This window comes from Cetorhinus maximus, chromosome 8 (genome assembly GCF_964194155.1).
Source record: "Cetorhinus maximus chromosome 8, sCetMax3.hap1.1, whole genome shotgun sequence".
Lineage (NCBI taxonomy): Eukaryota > Metazoa > Chordata > Chondrichthyes > Lamniformes > Cetorhinidae > Cetorhinus > Cetorhinus maximus.
This window is the reverse complement of record NC_135886.1, coordinates 12,904,097-12,921,957: the sequence shown is the minus strand read 5'-3', so window position 1 is coordinate 12,921,957 and position 17,861 is coordinate 12,904,097. Positions and strand designations below refer to the sequence as shown.

General features: G+C 44.9%; 1 protein-coding gene across 1 annotated transcript in view; it reads right to left on the bottom strand.

Moving 5' to 3' along the window:
- Window positions 1-17,861, bottom strand: part of LOC144683438 (protein phosphatase 1H-like) — a 38,398-nt gene that overhangs the window by 13,282 nt on the left and 7,255 nt on the right. Inside the window, exons 2-4 of the mRNA XM_078546450.1 lie at window positions 6,410-6,539; window positions 2,208-2,534; window positions 1,002-1,114 (exon numbers count right to left, since the gene is read on the bottom strand). Of these exons, the coding sequence (XP_078402576.1) occupies window positions 1,002-1,114; window positions 2,208-2,534; window positions 6,410-6,539 (570 nt within the window). The remainder of the gene's footprint in view (window positions 1-1,001; window positions 1,115-2,207; window positions 2,535-6,409; window positions 6,540-17,861) is intronic.

Below are 17,861 nucleotides of genomic sequence, written 5' to 3'. Positions count from 1 at the left end.
GGATCTCATTTAAACATATAAAATTCTGACAGGGATGGACAGACTGGATCCAGGGATGATAGCTCCTCTGGCTGGGTGGTGGGGGGAGATCAAGAACCAGGGGTCACAGTCTCAGGATATGGGGTAGACCATTTAGGACTGAGATGAGGAGAAACTTCTTCACTCAGAGGGTGGTGAACCTGTGGAATTCTCTACCAACAGAGGGCTGTGCAGGCCAAGTCACTGAGTATATTTAAGAAGGAAATAGATAGATTTCTAGACTCTAAAGACATCAAGGGGTATGGGGAGAGAGCGAGAGTATGACGTTGAGATAGAGGATCAGCCATGATCATATTGAATGGCGGAGCAGGCTCGAAGGGCCGAATGGCCTACTCCTGCTCCTATTTTTTGTGTTTCTATGAGATAAACAGTCACAACACCCGAGAAATTCAAAATTCTAGTTAAGAATTAATTTATATAGCACCTTTCATGAATTGAGGATGTCCAAAGCAGCTTACAGCCAATGTGTCATCACTCTGGTATTGTAGGAAATGTAGCAGCCAATTTGTCTTCAGCAAGATCCCACAAACAGCGATGTAATAACAACCAGATAATCTGATTTTATTGATGTTGATGGAGAGATAAATATTACCAGGATAGTGGGTATAACTCCCCTACTCTTCTTCGAAAAGCACCATGAGATCCTTTATAACCACCCGAGAGAGCAGACAGGGTCTCGGTTTAATGCCTCTTCTGAAGGGTGCGCGTCGGACAATGCAGCACTCCCTCAGTACTGCACTGGGTATGTCAGTCTGGATTTTGTGTTCAAGTCTCTGGAACGGGACTTGAACCCACAACGTTCTAACTCTCAGACAGTGCTATCCAATCATGCTACCACGGACCTAAGCAAGGCAGAAGTGGCAGGTAGCTCAGGTTCTACAATCACCCCTCTCTGTCCACCCCAACTGACCACAAGGCATGAACCCGCCATCTCATCTGCAATAGGGGGTTGGGTTTCATACCTGCTGTCACCTGCATTTGCGACGTAGATTTTTCCCAGGAAGTACACAACTGCCAGAGCACAGCAGCCACCCAGCATTCCTCGTGAGCTCTGCTCTCTTTCAATCTGCTGATCCTGCAAAAAAATCCATTCATCAGGTCACGCACACAAACCTGTGAACAGAGACCCTCAGAACTAATCCATCACCTCCCCACCCCCAACCCCCCACACCCACCTCCCCCCCCACCCACCCCCACCCCAACATGGCTTCTTCTGGAAGTGTTGGCCCCTTTCTCAGTACCACACATAACAGGGATTACACAGTATCACATCAATTCCCATTGCTTCATGGAGATTGAGTACAGTAATGTAAAAGCAAAAATGCATCATATTTTGAATCATGCCTTTCACAACCTCAGGCTGTTCCAAAGCGCGTTACAACCAATGAAGAATTCTTGTGGTCGCTGTTGCAATGTAGGAAACGTGGCGGCCTATCTGCACACAGCAAGATCCCACAACCTGAGGAGAAAATGGCTCAGGGTCATCAGCAGCAGCAAATGAGCCGAGGACCTGCCTTCAGGCAGAACACACATGATGCTGATGTTATCAGGGAGACCAGTCCATAAACCATCTCCAGAAAATAAAGGGAAAAAAAAATAATCAGACACTGTTCTCTGAATGAGTCAGGTGAAGTGGACAAGGTCTGTATTAAGGAGATTTACGGAGACAAACTAAAACCCCTCGCACACAAACATTCCCACGAGGTTGATCAGAGAAACTAGTTCACAGTCAAATCCTATTTGCGTTTTAGCTGTGAGTCTTGAAACTGAGTCAGAAGGGTTGTGGGTTCAAGTGCCACCCAAGTCACAGGCCTGAGAGGTTAACTCGGTTTTCCCCTCTCTGCAGACGCCGCCTGACCAGCTGACAATCAAAAGCAGAGACGTCCGCACGAGGGGGCCAACAGGGCCTCAGTAATGACTTATCTGAAAGATGGCACCTCCGACAGTGCAGGCTGCCCTCGGTGCTGTCTAGTGACAGCCTAGATTTTTACACCCAAGTCTCTTGCAGCGGGACTTGACCCCACAACCCTCTTGACTCAATGGCCACAGTGCTACCCACTGAGCCACAGTGAGGGCCAGTGAGCGAGAGGAGGTGACAAAAAAAAAAAGCAGAGCCCCAGTCCCCAGTATTGGTCAAAGAGGGAGCAAGGTCCTGTAGCAAAGCTCACCATCTGTCGAAAGGCATTCTCTATTGCACCGATAACGAGATACTCGTGTGAGATTTCCTTCTCCAGCAGGAATCGTGACTCACTATCTGTGGGGGGTTCCCAGTCCCCCTGATGTGGGGGGCTCCTTGCGCCGTTGCCCCTTGCCGCCCCGTCGTTGCTGGTGAGGCAGATGGGAGGCGGGACATCACCATCGCGCAGGACGTCGATAATGCCTCGCAGCTGCTCGCAGATGTGAAGGTGAAGGAGCTTGGCCGCCATGACAGCTGCATCTGTCCCCGCGTGGCCATCAAACAGCGCCCAGTAATGGAACTGAAGTCCGTCCCTTTCCTTGAAATACAAAACGTGAAAAGAACCAATCACACAAAAGCAAACCACCGCGGGTGCTGGAAATGCAAAATCAATATAGAAAACGCTGGAAAAGCTCAGCAGGTCTGGCAGCATTTGTGGAGAGAGAAACGTTTCGAGTCCGGATGAGTCTTCTTCAGAGCTGAAGAGAAGCAGAAATGTGATGGATTTTATACTGTTTAAGGGCCGGGGGGGGAGTGGAGCAGGTGAAGCTGGGTGGAAGGTCAGCGATGGGTGGGGGCTCAGGATAGATGGACAAAGATGTCACGGGCACAAGACAACGGGAATGTTACCGGTAGTGTTAAAGGCTAAAGAAGGTGCTGATAGTGGCATAAAGGTAAGAAAGCAGAATGTGTGAAGAGTGGAACAAGGGTCAGACTCTGTGAAGGAAACACATGGAACAAGTAACTGATGGCCCTTTGGGGATGGGGTGGGGGGCAGTGGTTGGGGACAAGGGGTAGAAAAAGGGATCAAAAAGGGGATAAAACAATGAATAAAAATAAAAATAAATTTTTAAAAATAAATAAATTTAAAAAGGGGTGAAGATAGAGGAGAGAGTTCATGGTCTGAAGTTGTTGAACTCAATGCTAAGTCCGGAAGGCTGTAAAGTGCCTAATCGGAAGATGAGGTGCTGTCCCTCCAGTTTGCGTTGAGCTTCAATTGAACAATGCAGCATGGGTTTTATGCTGTTTAAGAGGGGGTGGAGCAAAAAGGGTCAGGGATAGGTGGGAGCTCAGAAGAGATTGACAAAGATGTCATGGGCACAAGACAAAGAGAGTGTTAATGGCAGTGTTATAGACTAAAGAAGGTGCTAATAGTGGCAAAGGTAAGAAAGCAGAATGTGTTAATAGCAGAACAAGGGTCAACACCAAAGAACCAACTTATTTTACACGGTGAATTACAAATTACATGGGCTCTTCCTTAGCATCTGATCTTCCTCAAGCAACATTATTAAAACAAGTATCTTAACATTTACCACATTGCTGCTTGTGAGAGCTTGCTGTGTGCAAAATGGCTGCGTATTTCCTGTGTCACAACAGTGACCACACTTCCAAAGTACTTAATTGGCAGTAAAGTACTGTGGGACATTCTAGGGTTATTAAAGGCATTTTAGAAACTCAACTCTATCTATATTCACATTTATCGTGTTAACTACAATCTGAAACAAGTTTTTTTATAATGCCTATCACAACTTTAGAACCTCCCAACCCACTTTACAACCATGAAGTGCTTTTTCATGTGGAATCACTGTTGTAATGCAGGAAACACAGCAGCCAATGTGCTCACAGTAAACTCCCACAAATAGCAACGGTGACAAGGACCAGAATTTTTTTTATATATAGCACTGCTTGGTTGGCCCAAGACACCAGGCAGACCTGCCAATTCCCCTGCTTGTCTTCAAAATAGTGCCGTGGGATCTTTAACATCTCAATGAGAGTTCAGATAATGTCTCAGTTTAACATCTCATCCAAAAGGTGGTACCTCAGACCGTGTAGCACTCCCTTAGCACTGCACTGGGAGTGTCAGACTGGATTATGGGCTCAAGCCCCTGTTGGGTTGAGCTCAAATCCCTAACCTTCTGACTCAGGGAGAGAGTGCTGCCCGCTGAGTCATCACTGATATATTTGAAGGTCTGGCTGCGATGTTCAAAACGATGAAAGCAAAATACTGCGGATGCTGGAAATCTGAAACAAAAACAGAAAATGCTGGAAAAACTCAGCAGCATCTGTGGAGAGAAAGGCAGAGTTAACGTTTTGAGTCCATATGACTCTTCTTCAGAGCTCTACAACCTCTGTCGCATCTGTTCCAATGCTGCCACTTTCCAAAATGGCGCTTCTGACATGCCTCCCTTATTCCTGAACTGAGGTCTCTCCGCCCCCCACCCCCCCGCCCCGAACCATGATAGGGTCCCCCTTGTCCTCACTTTTCACCCCACCAGCCTCCACATTCAAAGGATCATCCTCCGCCATTTCCGCCAACTCCAGCATAATGCCACCACAAAGCACATCTACCCTTCACCCCACCCTGTTGGCATTCCGTAGGGACCGTTCCCTCCGGGGCACCTGGTCCACTCCTCCACCACTCCCAAGACCTCATCCCCCTCCCAGGGCACCTTCCCATGCAACCGCAGAAGGTGCAACACCTGCCCCTTTACCCCCTCCTCACCATCCAAGGGCCCAAAAACTCCTTTCAGTTGCTTCACTCTTCCCTCTATCCCCACCCCTTTTTTATCCCCTTTTTTCATTATTCATTTTTATTTTTTATTTTTATTGTTTTATCCCCACCTTTTATCCTATTTTCAATCTTTTTTCCCACCTCCATCCCCTCTCCCCACCCCACGCCCACGCCCACAAGGGCCATCATGTTGTTCTTTCCAGAGTGCTTACCCTTGTCCTGCTATTATCAATTCTGCTTTCTGAGCTTAATGCCACTATCAGCACCTCCTTTAGCCCTTACCACTACCATTAACACCCCCTTGTCCTTTTGTTCATGACATCCCTGTTGTTCTCTCCTTTGCCTCCACCTATCACTGACCTTCTATCCAGCTTCACCTGCTCCACATCCCCCCTTAAACAGTATAAATTTCATCACATTTTTACTTCTCTTTAGCTCTGAAGAAGTCATATGGACTCAAAACGTTAACCCTGTCTTTCTCTCCACAGATGCTGTTAGACCTGCTGAGTTTTCCCAGCATTTTCTGTTTTTGTTCATCCACAGTATTTTGCTTTTATCTTGGTGAAGGAGTTGATGTTTGCGCCAGGAACAGCAGCTTGTTAAGGGGCTGGTTACCATTTAAGACACCCGCTGACGCTCTTTAAAGAGATTGTATGGCATTTTGGTGGCCAGTGCTGCTCCTAACACCCTCTCCTAACGGTGACCAACTACTGGGGAGTAAACATGGTATAAATCTCAATTTCAGGTGTCACTTAAAAGGGGTATTCGCCATTTCATGTTCATTGTCGCTGGAGCCATGAAGGGAACCTTCTGAACTTTCTGAGGAACTGACAAGACATCACCAACACTTCAGCAACATTGATTCCAGAAATACCCTTTTTAGGTGAAGCCCTCAGAGACTGTCTTGCACTTCTCCAGCTTATTGGACACTTTATGGGAGTGACCAGGAGAAAGGGAGAGCTTGGTCATTGGCACCTTGCTGAGGTTCCCCTTGGTTTGGAGGAGGGCATGAGGCAGACTGAGCAGCAGCAGCAGGAGAGGGGGACAGGAGCAGAGGTGGCATCATTCCCCACTGTGAGTGCAGGGCATCCCTCCTTCGGGAACTCCAGTGCCAAATCACAGAACCTGTGCATCCTCTCCCTCAGTCCCTGAGCCATCCTGTCTGTTGCCAAGCGCCAACCACAGCACACCATACCTTCAATGGAAGTGGATGATGTGTGGAGCCCACATACACTACACCACGAAAATTGTGCCGAATCAACGCTCCAGTGCTCAGCCTGTAGATTTCTGGTTTAGCATCTCCAGGCCAGTTCAAATCCTGGAAATTAGGATCAGAACGGCATACGAAATCTGGGCTTTCAGATACTGAATTCATTTAATTTATAGCGCCTGGTTTCACACTTTGGCCAAAATACTCTCATGACTAAGATAGAAATACAGGAAGCAAAAGGTAAAACTGAGACACAACTGAACGGTGGACGACTGGTCAAGGAGCAAAGGCTCAAACCAGCAAGAAGAAAGTTCAAAGGGTCAAGAAACACTGGAATCATTTGAAAATAGATGAAATGATGTGTTGGGGTGGGGGGAATCTGGGGGGTGTGGGGGCAGTGTAGGCTCTATCGGGATGGGTGAGGCCAGATGGTCTGGACAGCTTTCACCCATTTGTGGACGCCCTTGCTCACCTTGTCCGCCCTCCCATCGCCTTTGACTGTCTTGGCTTCAGTGCTGTTCTTCCGATCGCCCTTCTCCACGCATACTATTTCTCGAGCAGCTTGGTCTTCGTTGAGGATACTTTTTCCTGCGTTAATTACTCTTTGAGATAAAAAAAAAGTGAAACAAAATGATGGCTGCTGGAGCGATTGTGGCAGTCAGTCTCTCAGCTGTCAGTGTGGCAATCACCTTCTTAAAGACAATTGCTAGTTAAATGGGTGATGGGCATTGATTATCCCATCTAAACAGAGTAAAAAGGCACAGCTGGAACACTTTGGGTGGAAGCTACTTGGAAGTCAGTAGCACTGAGGAGTTGTCTTGAAAATAAACCAGCTTGAATCAAAAGATTAATTCTTCCACTACAACCTCTTATTGTGATTAACATGGTAGCAGAGGATGAACGTTAAGCTTTGCTGATTGATTGCTGTATATGAAGATTTCTGTCTCAATCCTCTGAGGGGAAAGAAGTGTACTGTTGCTGACAATTTAAGAGACATGGTATATTATGAAAGGGAAAGCCAGAAAGAGTGGAAAGGACCTGGCAAGGTAATAGGGAGTGATGGGAAAGTAGTAATCGTGCAACACAGCAGTCAAACTGTTAGGGTACATTCTTCACTGGCAATACCTTTACAGGTTCTGAACAGGACATAGAACGCGAGGAGGCACCATGCACTTCACATACACATACACTGGGTAGTTATGAGGAGCAGACGACGACAGATACAGGGCTGACGATATTCGTCCAAAAGGGCAACTACACAAAGTAGGAACAAAGGTAACATGCATGCCAGAAGGGGCCAGTGTGTGGAGGGGTGCCACTACCATAGTATCATAGGAGGGAGAGCAGGGAAGGCCACTGGTAAATACAAACATTGGCTAAATGGATGAATGACAGGAGACAAGACCTATCAATTGGCAAACCGGGGTAAAGATGTGGAAACCCAGCAAGTGCAGTATGAGTTCTGACAGTGGACCAGAAAGTGGTCGTGACCCTAGAAAAAAATCATGGACATGCAAACGGGGTTCTGCTCGCATAGGAGAAAGATCGTATAGTAGCAGTCCAGAAAGGGAGAGGTATATGAGTAGAGTCCGTAGCTTAACAAGAACGAGGACTAGTGTGCAAGCTGGCAATCTCAATAGAAGTAGAAGTCCTTATGACCAAGAGATTCTAGTAGCTGCTAATAAATTGGAAAGTAAGCTGATAAAGGAAGCCAAACAGAAATAGTTAGAAAGTTGGAAGGAATTTGGGGTATATTCTGAAATGCCTGACAGAGGACAGCCAGCTTTATCTCTCAGGTGGATCTGTACAGAAAAGGTACTCCCAGACGGCACATATAAGGCCAAAGCGAGATTAGTAGCCTGAGGCTTTGAAGAGAGACTAGGAGATCAGGATGTCAGGGTGGACTCGCCTACTGCAGGGAAGGTGAGTTTGAAGATATTTTTAGCTATTTTGGCATCCTGTTCCTGGGAGTGCAAATCGATTGATATAAAGGCTGCATTTTTACAGGGGGAGAAGTTTCAAAAGGAAGTTTTTTTTTTAAATCACCCAAAGAAGCCGGGGATGTTGAAGGAAAGCTATGGAAATTGAATAAGTGTGTTTATGGATTGAATGATGCGTCAAGAGTATGGTATTTTTCCGTGAGGCCTGTCATGTTGTAAACAGGTTGCATTTAGTTAAAGGCAGACCTCACAATGTTCTACTGGTACCATAAGGAGAAATGAGCTGGAATCTTTATTATGCATGTTGATGATTTCCTGTGGGGAGGATCTGTAGAATTTGAACAATGGGTAATCGAGAAGATAAAGAAGGAATCCCTGGTCGGAAGTCAGGCTCCAGGGGCCTTTAAATACATAGGTTTAGACATTAAACAGAGCAAGTTAGGAGTGACATTGAATCAACAATCTTATCTAGAAAATGTTAATCATATCCCAATAACTCACAAAAAGAGGATCCTGCTACCAAGGAAGAAACAGAACAGTTGAGAAGTTTGATTGGGCAGTTGAACTGGTGCACTCAGAATAGGCCTGACGCTAGTTATGATGTGTTGGAGCTGAGTCCCATGATGAAACATGCTACAGTTGAGCAAGTGCTGAGAGCAAATAAACCACTTAAAAAATTACATTCCGAGAGATGTGTGCTCAAGTTTCCAGCCTTGGGTGATCAGAAGATGTGAGGTTGGTCATTTTTACTGATGCTCCACATGCCAATCTTCCAGACAGGTACTCTAGCTCAGCAGGGGTTTATCATATTCTTGGTGGGAAAGAGTGATAAATATTGCCCGCTGACTTGGGAGGCCAAGAAAATAAAAAGGGTAGTGAAAAGCACCTTAGCTGCTGAAACACTGGCCTTAGTAGAAGCATTAGATACGGGGGTTTACTTATCCAATATACTGACAGAAATATTATATAAAGGGGCAATGTGGGAAAGGTCTGCCCATAAAGCATTATGTTGATAATCGGTCTCTTTGGGACAATGTGCATTCCACAAAAAATGTCACTGAAAAAAGGTTAAGAATAGACCTGGCCAGCAATAAAGAAATGTTAGAGAGAAGAGAGACCTCTAAGATATAATGGGTTGACACAAGTCACCAACTATCAGACTGTTTTACAAAAAGAAGTGCCTACTCTAAGAAACTATTAAATGTATTGGAAGAGGCATGTCTTGTGTTATAATGATGCATTGGGAAAAAAACTTTTTTGTTTTATAATTGTTTACATATATTTGGTAAAAGAAAAACAGGAATTATAGATATGGAATATCTATATGTGACGTTATTTCCTTGTTTGTTTAAAATAAAATGTTCTTTAAGAACTTTTTTCAAAGTTTTAATTTGAAAAAAAAGAAAAGAGGGAATCTGTCAATGCAGCAATCACCTTGTTAAAGACAATTGCTAGTTAAACGGGTGATCGGCATTGATTATCCCATCTAAACAGAATAAAAAGATACAGCTGGAACACTGTGTGGAAGCTTCTTGGAAGTCAGCAGCACTGAGGAGTTATCTTGAAAATAAACCAGCTTGAACTAAAAGACAAGCCTGGATTAATCTTCCACTACAACCTCTTATTGTGAGTAACATCAGCACATGGATAATGGCAGGTGCCAGTCAAGAGAGTGCACATTGAGCAAAGCACATCTTCTTGGGTACAGTTCAGCATCGATCTAACTGAATAACGGAACAGGCTCGAGGGGCTGAATGGCCTCCTCCTGTTCCCAAGTCTGCCGTGGCATCATCCTGCGAGTTGCACTTTTGTCTTTGCACCTTTCCATCCACAGCTTCTCTTGATGATATAGGAATGGTTAAAGCAGCAGATTAACTTCCATGATCCCTGCGTTATAACAGTGATGATACTCCAAAAGGACTTCAATATCTGTGAAAAACTTTGGGACATCCTGAGGTCATGAACGGCGCTATGTAAATGCAACTTCCTTTTCTCTCAATGTGGGGTTGATTAATTGCTCTTCCTAAATGGCACTTGTGGGTCCATGAACAGCAAATCGCTGATCTGATCCAGGATGCCATCTGAGCAAACATGTCAAAGAACAAAGAAAAGTACAGAACAAAACAAAAACAGAATTACCTGGAAAAACTCAGCAGGTCTGGCAGCATCGGCGGAGAAGAAGAGTTGACGTTTCGAGTCCTCACGACCCTTCAACAGAACTGAGTAATATTAGGAGTGAGGTGAAATATAAGCTGGTTTAAGGTGGGGGGGGGTGGGGGGAGAGAAGTTGGGGGTGGGGGGGGGGGGGGTTGTAGGGACAAGCAAGCAGTGATAGGAGCAGATACTACATTCCTCTACATTGGAGAGACCAAACATAAACTGGGCAACCGCTTTGCAGAACACCTGCGGTCTGTCCGCAAGAAAGACCCAAACCTCCCTGTCGCTTGCCATTTTAACACTCCACCCTGCTCTCTTGCCCACATGTCTGTCCTTGGCTTGCTGCATTGTTCCAGTGAAGCCCAACGCAAACTGGAGGAACAGCACCTCATCTTCCGACTAGGCACTTTACAGCCTTCCGGACTGAATATCGAATTCAACAACTTTAGATCTTGAACTCCCTCGTCCATCCCCACCCCCTTTCCGTTTCTTCCCCCTCCCTTTTGTTTTTTCCAATAATTTATATAGATTTTTCTTTTCCCACCTATTTCCATTATTTTTAAATCTATACCTGTAATGCCCTGTCAGTCTTTCCACCCCACCCCCACTAGAGCTGTACCTTGAGTGTCCTGCCATCCATTCTTAATTAGCACATTCTCTTAGATAATATCACCACCTTCAACACTTCTTTGTTCCTTAATCAGTGACATCTTTTGATTATCTGCTCCTATCACTGCTTGCTTGTCCCTACAACCACCCTCCCCCCCCACCCTAACTTCTCTCCCCCCACCCACCCCCCCACCTTAAACCAGCTTATATTTCACCCCTCTCCTAATATTACTCAGTTCTGTTGAAGGGTCGTGAGGACTCGAAACGTCAACTCTTTTCTTCTCCGCCGATGCTGCCAGACCTGCTGAGTTTTTCCAGGTAATTCTGTTTTTGTTTTGTTTTGGATTTCCAGCATCCGCAGTAGTTTTTTGTTTTTATTAAAGAAAAGTACAGCACAGGAACAGACCCTTCGGCCCTCCAAGCCTGTGCCGAATATATTGCCCGTCAACTAAAACATTTTGCACTTCCGGGGTCCGTATCCCTCTATTCCCATCCTATTCATGTATTTGTCAAGCTGCCTCTTAAACACCACTATCATACCTGCTTCCACCACCTCCTCTGGCAGCGAATTCCAGACACTCACTACCCTCTGCATAAAAAACTTGCCCTGCACATCTCCTCTATAGTTTTCTCCTCTCACCTTAAATCTAGGTCCCCTAGTAATTGACTCTTCCACCCTGGGAAAAAGCTTCTGACTATCTACTCTGTCCATGCCACTCATAATTTTGTAAACTTCTATCAAGTCGCCCCTCAATCTCCGTCGCTCTAGTGAGAACAATCCGAGTTTCTGCTGATGTTTTTCAGATGGGTATCTGAAGGAAGTCCTGGCTCATGTGATATTCATGCTAAAATTAGCAATGGCCTTGTAAAACCTAATGACCACTTCCTGTTGCTACAGTTCTTAACTCCTGACAGTGTAAAAGCTTCAATCTTCCAGCCTCTATGCCATGAGTGACTGTTTTAAAAAAGGTCCCCCCTATGGCATTTATAACGTTAGAATCATAGCTCTTTTGCAAATAGGCCATTTGGTGCATTATGCTTATGCTGGCACGTTTAAAGAGCTAGCCAATTAGCCCCAGTCCCTCTACTCTTTCATCCCTTTCAAGTATTTATCCAATTCCCTTTGGAAAGTTATTACTGAGTCTGCTTCCACCACCCTTTCAGACAGCACATTCCAGATCGCAACTGACTGTGTAAGAAAATGTCTCCTCTCCACCTCTGATTCTTTTGCCAATTATCTTAAATCTTTCCCCTCTGGCTATTGATTCTCCATACAGTTAAAAAAAAAGTTTATCCCTCTCTACTCTATCAAAACCCCTCATCTGAAAATGAAAAATGGTAATCCTGACAGTGCAGCATTCCTTCGTTCAGCACTGGGAATGCCTGCCGAGATTCTTGTGCTCAAGTCTCTGGAGTGAGAGTGAAAATCACAACCTTCTAACACAAGAGGTAAGAGTGAGATAGAGACAAAGAAAGAAGGAAAAAAGAAAAGAAAAAAAGAGGGCGAGAACAAAATAAATAGAAAGAGAGAAAACACAGAGCAAGCAAAGTGGAGAGAGAAAGAACGGGGAAAATAAACACTCGAGTAACACTGGCAGTGAGTACCTGTAATATTGAATCACATTAATAAAACAAAAGCAAAGGAAATGAGTTGTGACTGTTCAGTCTTTCTAGTTCCTCTCTTTCCATGCAGAAAGCCTCATCACTTGACATTGTGGTGTGTGGTTTTAGAGCCCAGTGATGTTCAGGCCCAACATTTACAATGGGATCTGTCAACAAGCCCTTGATGGAAGCTGTTGCCTTAAAATAAACTATAACTGTCACAATGGAACATGGCAAGAGATCAGTAACTTTATTTATTCCTTATATTAGTCCACTCCTCTCATCACAGGACAGCAGTGGGAAGAACAGGGGACCCTGAGACATGCGCACGGAATCCAGCTCTGAATTGATAGAGGGTGTGACTCAAGTGGGATAAAGAGCTATTATTTAGTGTTCTTTCATATTGCCTCCATGCTATGTTCATTCACGTAGCTCAACTGCAAAAGGATGAAGTTTATTCCATAAAGAAAAGGTTTGAGAGATCCAAGGCTGGGCCTCAACAGTGAGGATTTACAAAAAAAAACTTGAGTTTCTGTTATTTTAATTTGAGGGGGAAAAAAGCTTTAAATTACTGCTGAGAAAGAAAGACTTTTTTTAAAAATCTGATTTACCATTGCTTCTGTATAATTTTATTACCTAAATAAATTTTGATTAATTTTTAGCCTGTGTTATATTTCAATCTGCATGGTGCTTTCTGCAAGTTTGGAAAGATTCTCTCTAAGTTTTCATTTTTACCTCTCTGTCTGCACTTCACTTTGGCCATATTACCCCAGAGAATAGAAGGATTTCTTTTTGTGCTTAATGGCAACACTACAACTTGCAATTATATAGTGCCTTTAAGGGATTCAATCATCCCAAGATGCTTCACAAAGATGGAATAAGAGAAAAGCTGACCAAGGCAAAAGATGAGATATTAGGAAGTGACTAAAGACTTGGTCAAAGAGGCAAATTATAAGAAGGGTCTTCAAGGATGGGATGGAGATTACAGGAGATTCTCTGGCTAACATTGGATAGATAAGGATGGAACCAAGGGAGGAGCAGCATTGGAAGGGGATGGCGAGATGAACTGCCTCAAAGGCTACAGACAGATCAAGAAGGCTGAAGAGGGATAGCACACCTTAGTAATACTCCCAGAGAATGTCAATTGTGACTGATTATGGATGTCTCTGCGTTGTCGCACGGGCAGAAACCCAATTGGGGAAGTTCAGATAGGGAGTTGTAGGAAAGGTGGGCACAGGTTTAGAAAACTGCTTTGCATTCAAGGACTTTGGAGAGGAAAGGGAGTTAGGAGGAGGGAGGTCGTTTGCAAAATATTTCACACAAAGGCTAAGCTTCAATGCATAGGAAGTGTGTGCTCACTGACTAACACTGACATTTGTGGTGCGTGTGCATGTGCACATGTCTGTGCTGGGAAGTTACCTGCATTGCAACAGCACCCACTTCCCACTGCTTTCCACACCACCAATAATTTACTAGCATTTTTTTTTTTAAAAACTAAGCTTGGTATCACCAAGCTTCCTGGTTTGACCACCTTGCCTTTTTAACCCTGACAATACCCTGCATTGTGCCCAGTCACCCAGGTTGCCCAATACAGAGTGATTGAGTAACACAGAGCATTAGAGCGACAGACTGCAGGGGAAACAGCTATCCAGTTAGAATGGGCTACCTCAGTAACGCACTCAGCACTTCAATCCTGCACCCTCCGCTTAAATTTCAGTGCTCCTGGCTCAATAAGCAACACAAGTCAGATGAGGACCCGACTCCGTAACCCTGCTTCCTCAAGCCGCTCTCCCTTTAAACATGGTGTTCTTATTTATAGCACAGAATTTACTAAAATCAACAGGACATGACTTATTATTTGGTTCAGGATCCCATGGCATTATTCAGAGACTGAACCTCCCAGTACAGTACTGAGGGAGTGCTGCACTCTCGCAGGTGCCATTATTTGGATGAGGCATTAAAACCAAGTTCTATCTGCCCTCTTGGGTGAGGGCAAAAGATCCTACTATATTGAAGAAGCGCATGGGAGATAAGTTTAAGTTTACAACATTGTGAGGGGTTTAGACAGAGTAAATGCGAGTAGGCTCTTTCCACTTAGATTAGGAGAAATAAACACGAGAGGACATGGCTTTAGGGTGAAAGGGGAAAGGTTTAGGGGGAACATTAGGGGGAACTTCTTCACTCAGAGAGTGGTGAGAGTGTGGAACGAGCTACCATCTGACGTGGTAAATGCGGGCTCACTCTTAAGTTTTAAGAATAAATTAGATAGATACATGGATGGGAGAGGTCTGGAGGGTTATGGACTAGGTGCAGGTCAATGGGACTAGCGGAATAATATTTTGGCACAGACTAGAAGGGCCGAATGGCCTGTTTTCTGTGCTGTAGTGTTCTATGGTTCTATGGTTCTATATCCCCAGTGTCCTGGCCAGTATTTACCCCTCAATCAACATCACAAAAACAGATTATCTGGTCATCATCATATTGCTGTTTGTGGGAGCTTGCTGTGCGCTGTGGCTGTCGCTTTTCCTATATCACAACAGTGGTTACACTTTGAAAACCAGCTGTAAAGCACTGAGAGATGTCCAATTGTGATAAGCGCTATCCAAATGCGAGTCTTCCTTTCAGGAAGGTCATAGGCCAAATGATTCTATGAGCCTGGAGGGAATAATTTAGAGACTTCAATTCATCTATGTAAATTAAACATGTGACCAGTTTTAACCAACAGTCATGTAAAGAAATGGAAAATGAAGCATGTTCTGAAACTGGAAACTGAAACACAGAAGAATAAAAATAGGAAAATAGGGAAGTCTTTAGTCACTCGATTCTGTGTTTTTATCTCCCCCGGATTCTGCGTAATTAGCACCAGGGGGTGGATATGAATATGAATCACAATAATGTATCTCAGCAACTCCAGGGGGGCGGGGGGGGGTGGGAAGTAGCCTAGAAGAGGAAAGAAAGCCACAAATACTTTTCATCCCAGAGAACCCCGGGGTTCCCACAGCAGCAGTTCCCTGCATTAAATGGAATCAGTCTGTTGAAAGCACAGGCGGAACACTGAAGGCTTGGTTAGCTGAATGTGCAACCTACTCTCAAATGTGCCGTGCTTTATTTACACAGAACAAAACTGATTGTGCAACTAATCATCGCTCCAAGGAAACATAAAATTTAGGGATTGGGAGAGAAAAAAGCATTCACCCCGTATGTGGGAGAAGACGGCAGAGAAAAGGAAAGAGCACCCAAGAGCAGGAAGGTGCATTTACATAGCACCTTTCACGATTCCAGGACATCCAATAGCACATTATAGCCGATCGAGTACTTTAGAAGTATGGTCACTGCTGTAAAGTGGGATAAGTGACAGCCAATTTGCGCACAGCAGCTCCCGCAAACAGCACTGTGACATCATTATCGGATAATCTGCTTTTTGTAAGTTGGTTGGAGGATAAATATCGGCCAGGACTCCAAGGAGAACTCCCCTAATTCTCTTTAAAAATAAGTGGCCACGGGAATGTTTTACATTCACCTGAGGGGACAGGTAATGAGATATCTAAGCCCTGAAGGCAGTGCAGGGACAAGTCACAAGACGCCCAGGATCAGAGTTCTGATGAGGAATGCCTGAGGAATCTCAGGTTTTCTGCTTAAAGGAAGTGACTGAGATAAATAAGATATAAATGGTACGGGAAAGGTAGATTTGAGACACTACTTCAAACTAAACCCTGACAGTCGTTCAAGGGTCAAACTAGAGAAAGGTAAACTTAGGACTGATATTAGGAAGTAATTCTTAATGCAAAGGAATGGACTTTGACTTTGAAAACAGACATCACAGATAGAGCTGGTTTCTGCAATGGGTAGGAGATGGACAAATAAGAAAAGGAGAAATAAAATGCTCAATTCCCCCTAGTGCCTCACTATTAAAACTGGGGATAGATCTTTCTAATATCACCAGTCAGAGCTTGTTATCTCTAGACTTAACTATTCCGATGCTTTTCCAGCCTCCCTCCCATTTTCCACCCTCCATCAGCTTGAGGTCACGCCTAAAACTCTGCTGCCCACATCCTAACTTGTACCAAGTCCCGTCATTCCTGTGCTCGCTGAACTGCATTGGTTCCCAGTCCAGCAACAGCTCAGATTTTAAATTCTCATCCTGGTGTTCAAAGCCTCCATGCCTCGCCTCTTCCCTGTCTCTGTAATCTCCTCTAGCCTGACTACCATCCGAGATCCCTGCACTCGTCCTATTCCAGCCTCTTGCATATTCCCCACTCCCTTCACTCCACCACTGCCGGCTATGTCTTGGGTCATCTAAGAGCCAAGCGCTGGAATTCCCTTCTCAAACTCCTCCCTTAAAATCTCTCTATTTAACCAGGCTTTTAGTCATCCCTCTGAACATCTTCTTTGACATGGCGACAGTTTTTGTCTGATAATACTCCTTTCTATGTTAAAGATGCTCTATAAATGCAAGTTGTTTCTCTTGGATCGTGGGCCTTTTCTAGATGGAAAGGTCAATCTAGGTCGAACAATCGTCCTTATTTGAATCTATCTTGTGACACTTCAGCTTTAGGGAGAGAACGAGAAAAATAGATACTTGTTTTCATTCACACTACCCTTTGTCGTGGTGTTTCTCAGATATGGCTTGCGATAGACCCACATCGCCTCAAACCTATTTAAAGAGTTGCTTTATTATCACCAGAGACACAGCTGGAGGGTGAGAGCTAATTTTTCACTGATAACTAACTCAATGCCGCCTACGGAAAGCAGCTTCTTGTCCACAGGGAATCACGCAAGCTCGTGTGAAGATCTGCCTCAGCCTCCACTTCAAACCTGGCCAACAGCAGAGAGGGAGAGAAGGAAGCAAAGAGACAAGGAAAGAAAAGACAAACTTACAGCACGTTACAACAATCTCGGGACATCCCAAAGCTCCCTACAGCCAAGCGAATTGCTTCTGAAGTGTGATTACTGTGGCAGTATTGGAAATACAGTTGGGCTGTTCTAGAAGATTTCAATGCATGACCCCTCACCTCCAACTTTCACAGCCCAACCTTCCTGCTATTGGTCACCTAACGTGCCCATCCTCGCTGCACATAAGCACTCCCTTGCCTGATTGGAGGATTCTTCGCTGTCCGTTGCAGCTGATTTCCCCCAACACCATTGTTTGGTTAACAAAATTGTTTAAAGAAAATGCCCCAATGACTTTTCTCCTGGGAATTTGTGGGCAGCAACGTTCAAGGTTAATTTTTAATCCCTGGAGATGGGCAATCCTGCAAGAGTTGGCAACTCCTAGCGAGGACCCTGACAGTGCATTTCCATCCCCAGGCTGGCACAGTTCCCTGGGCGATGTGAGGGAGCTCGCATCCTGAACATTAGATCAACCTCCACCCAGGCCTGAAGATGCAACCAGGATGAGAGGGATCATGAAATGGTGGGGGGGGAGGCGGGTAGTGAGAGGAGGAGCCTGTTCACCTCTCCCACCAACTGAGCAAAAAGTCTAGCCCTTCCTGCATAGGCCAACGTAAGTAGAGCAAGTACCTGGGTGAGGTAATGGGAGGGGTCGCCGGGGGGTCAGCTGTTCCTCTCACAGAGTCAGAGGTGTAGGAATTTGTCTTGGGCAGTATCCCATTACCT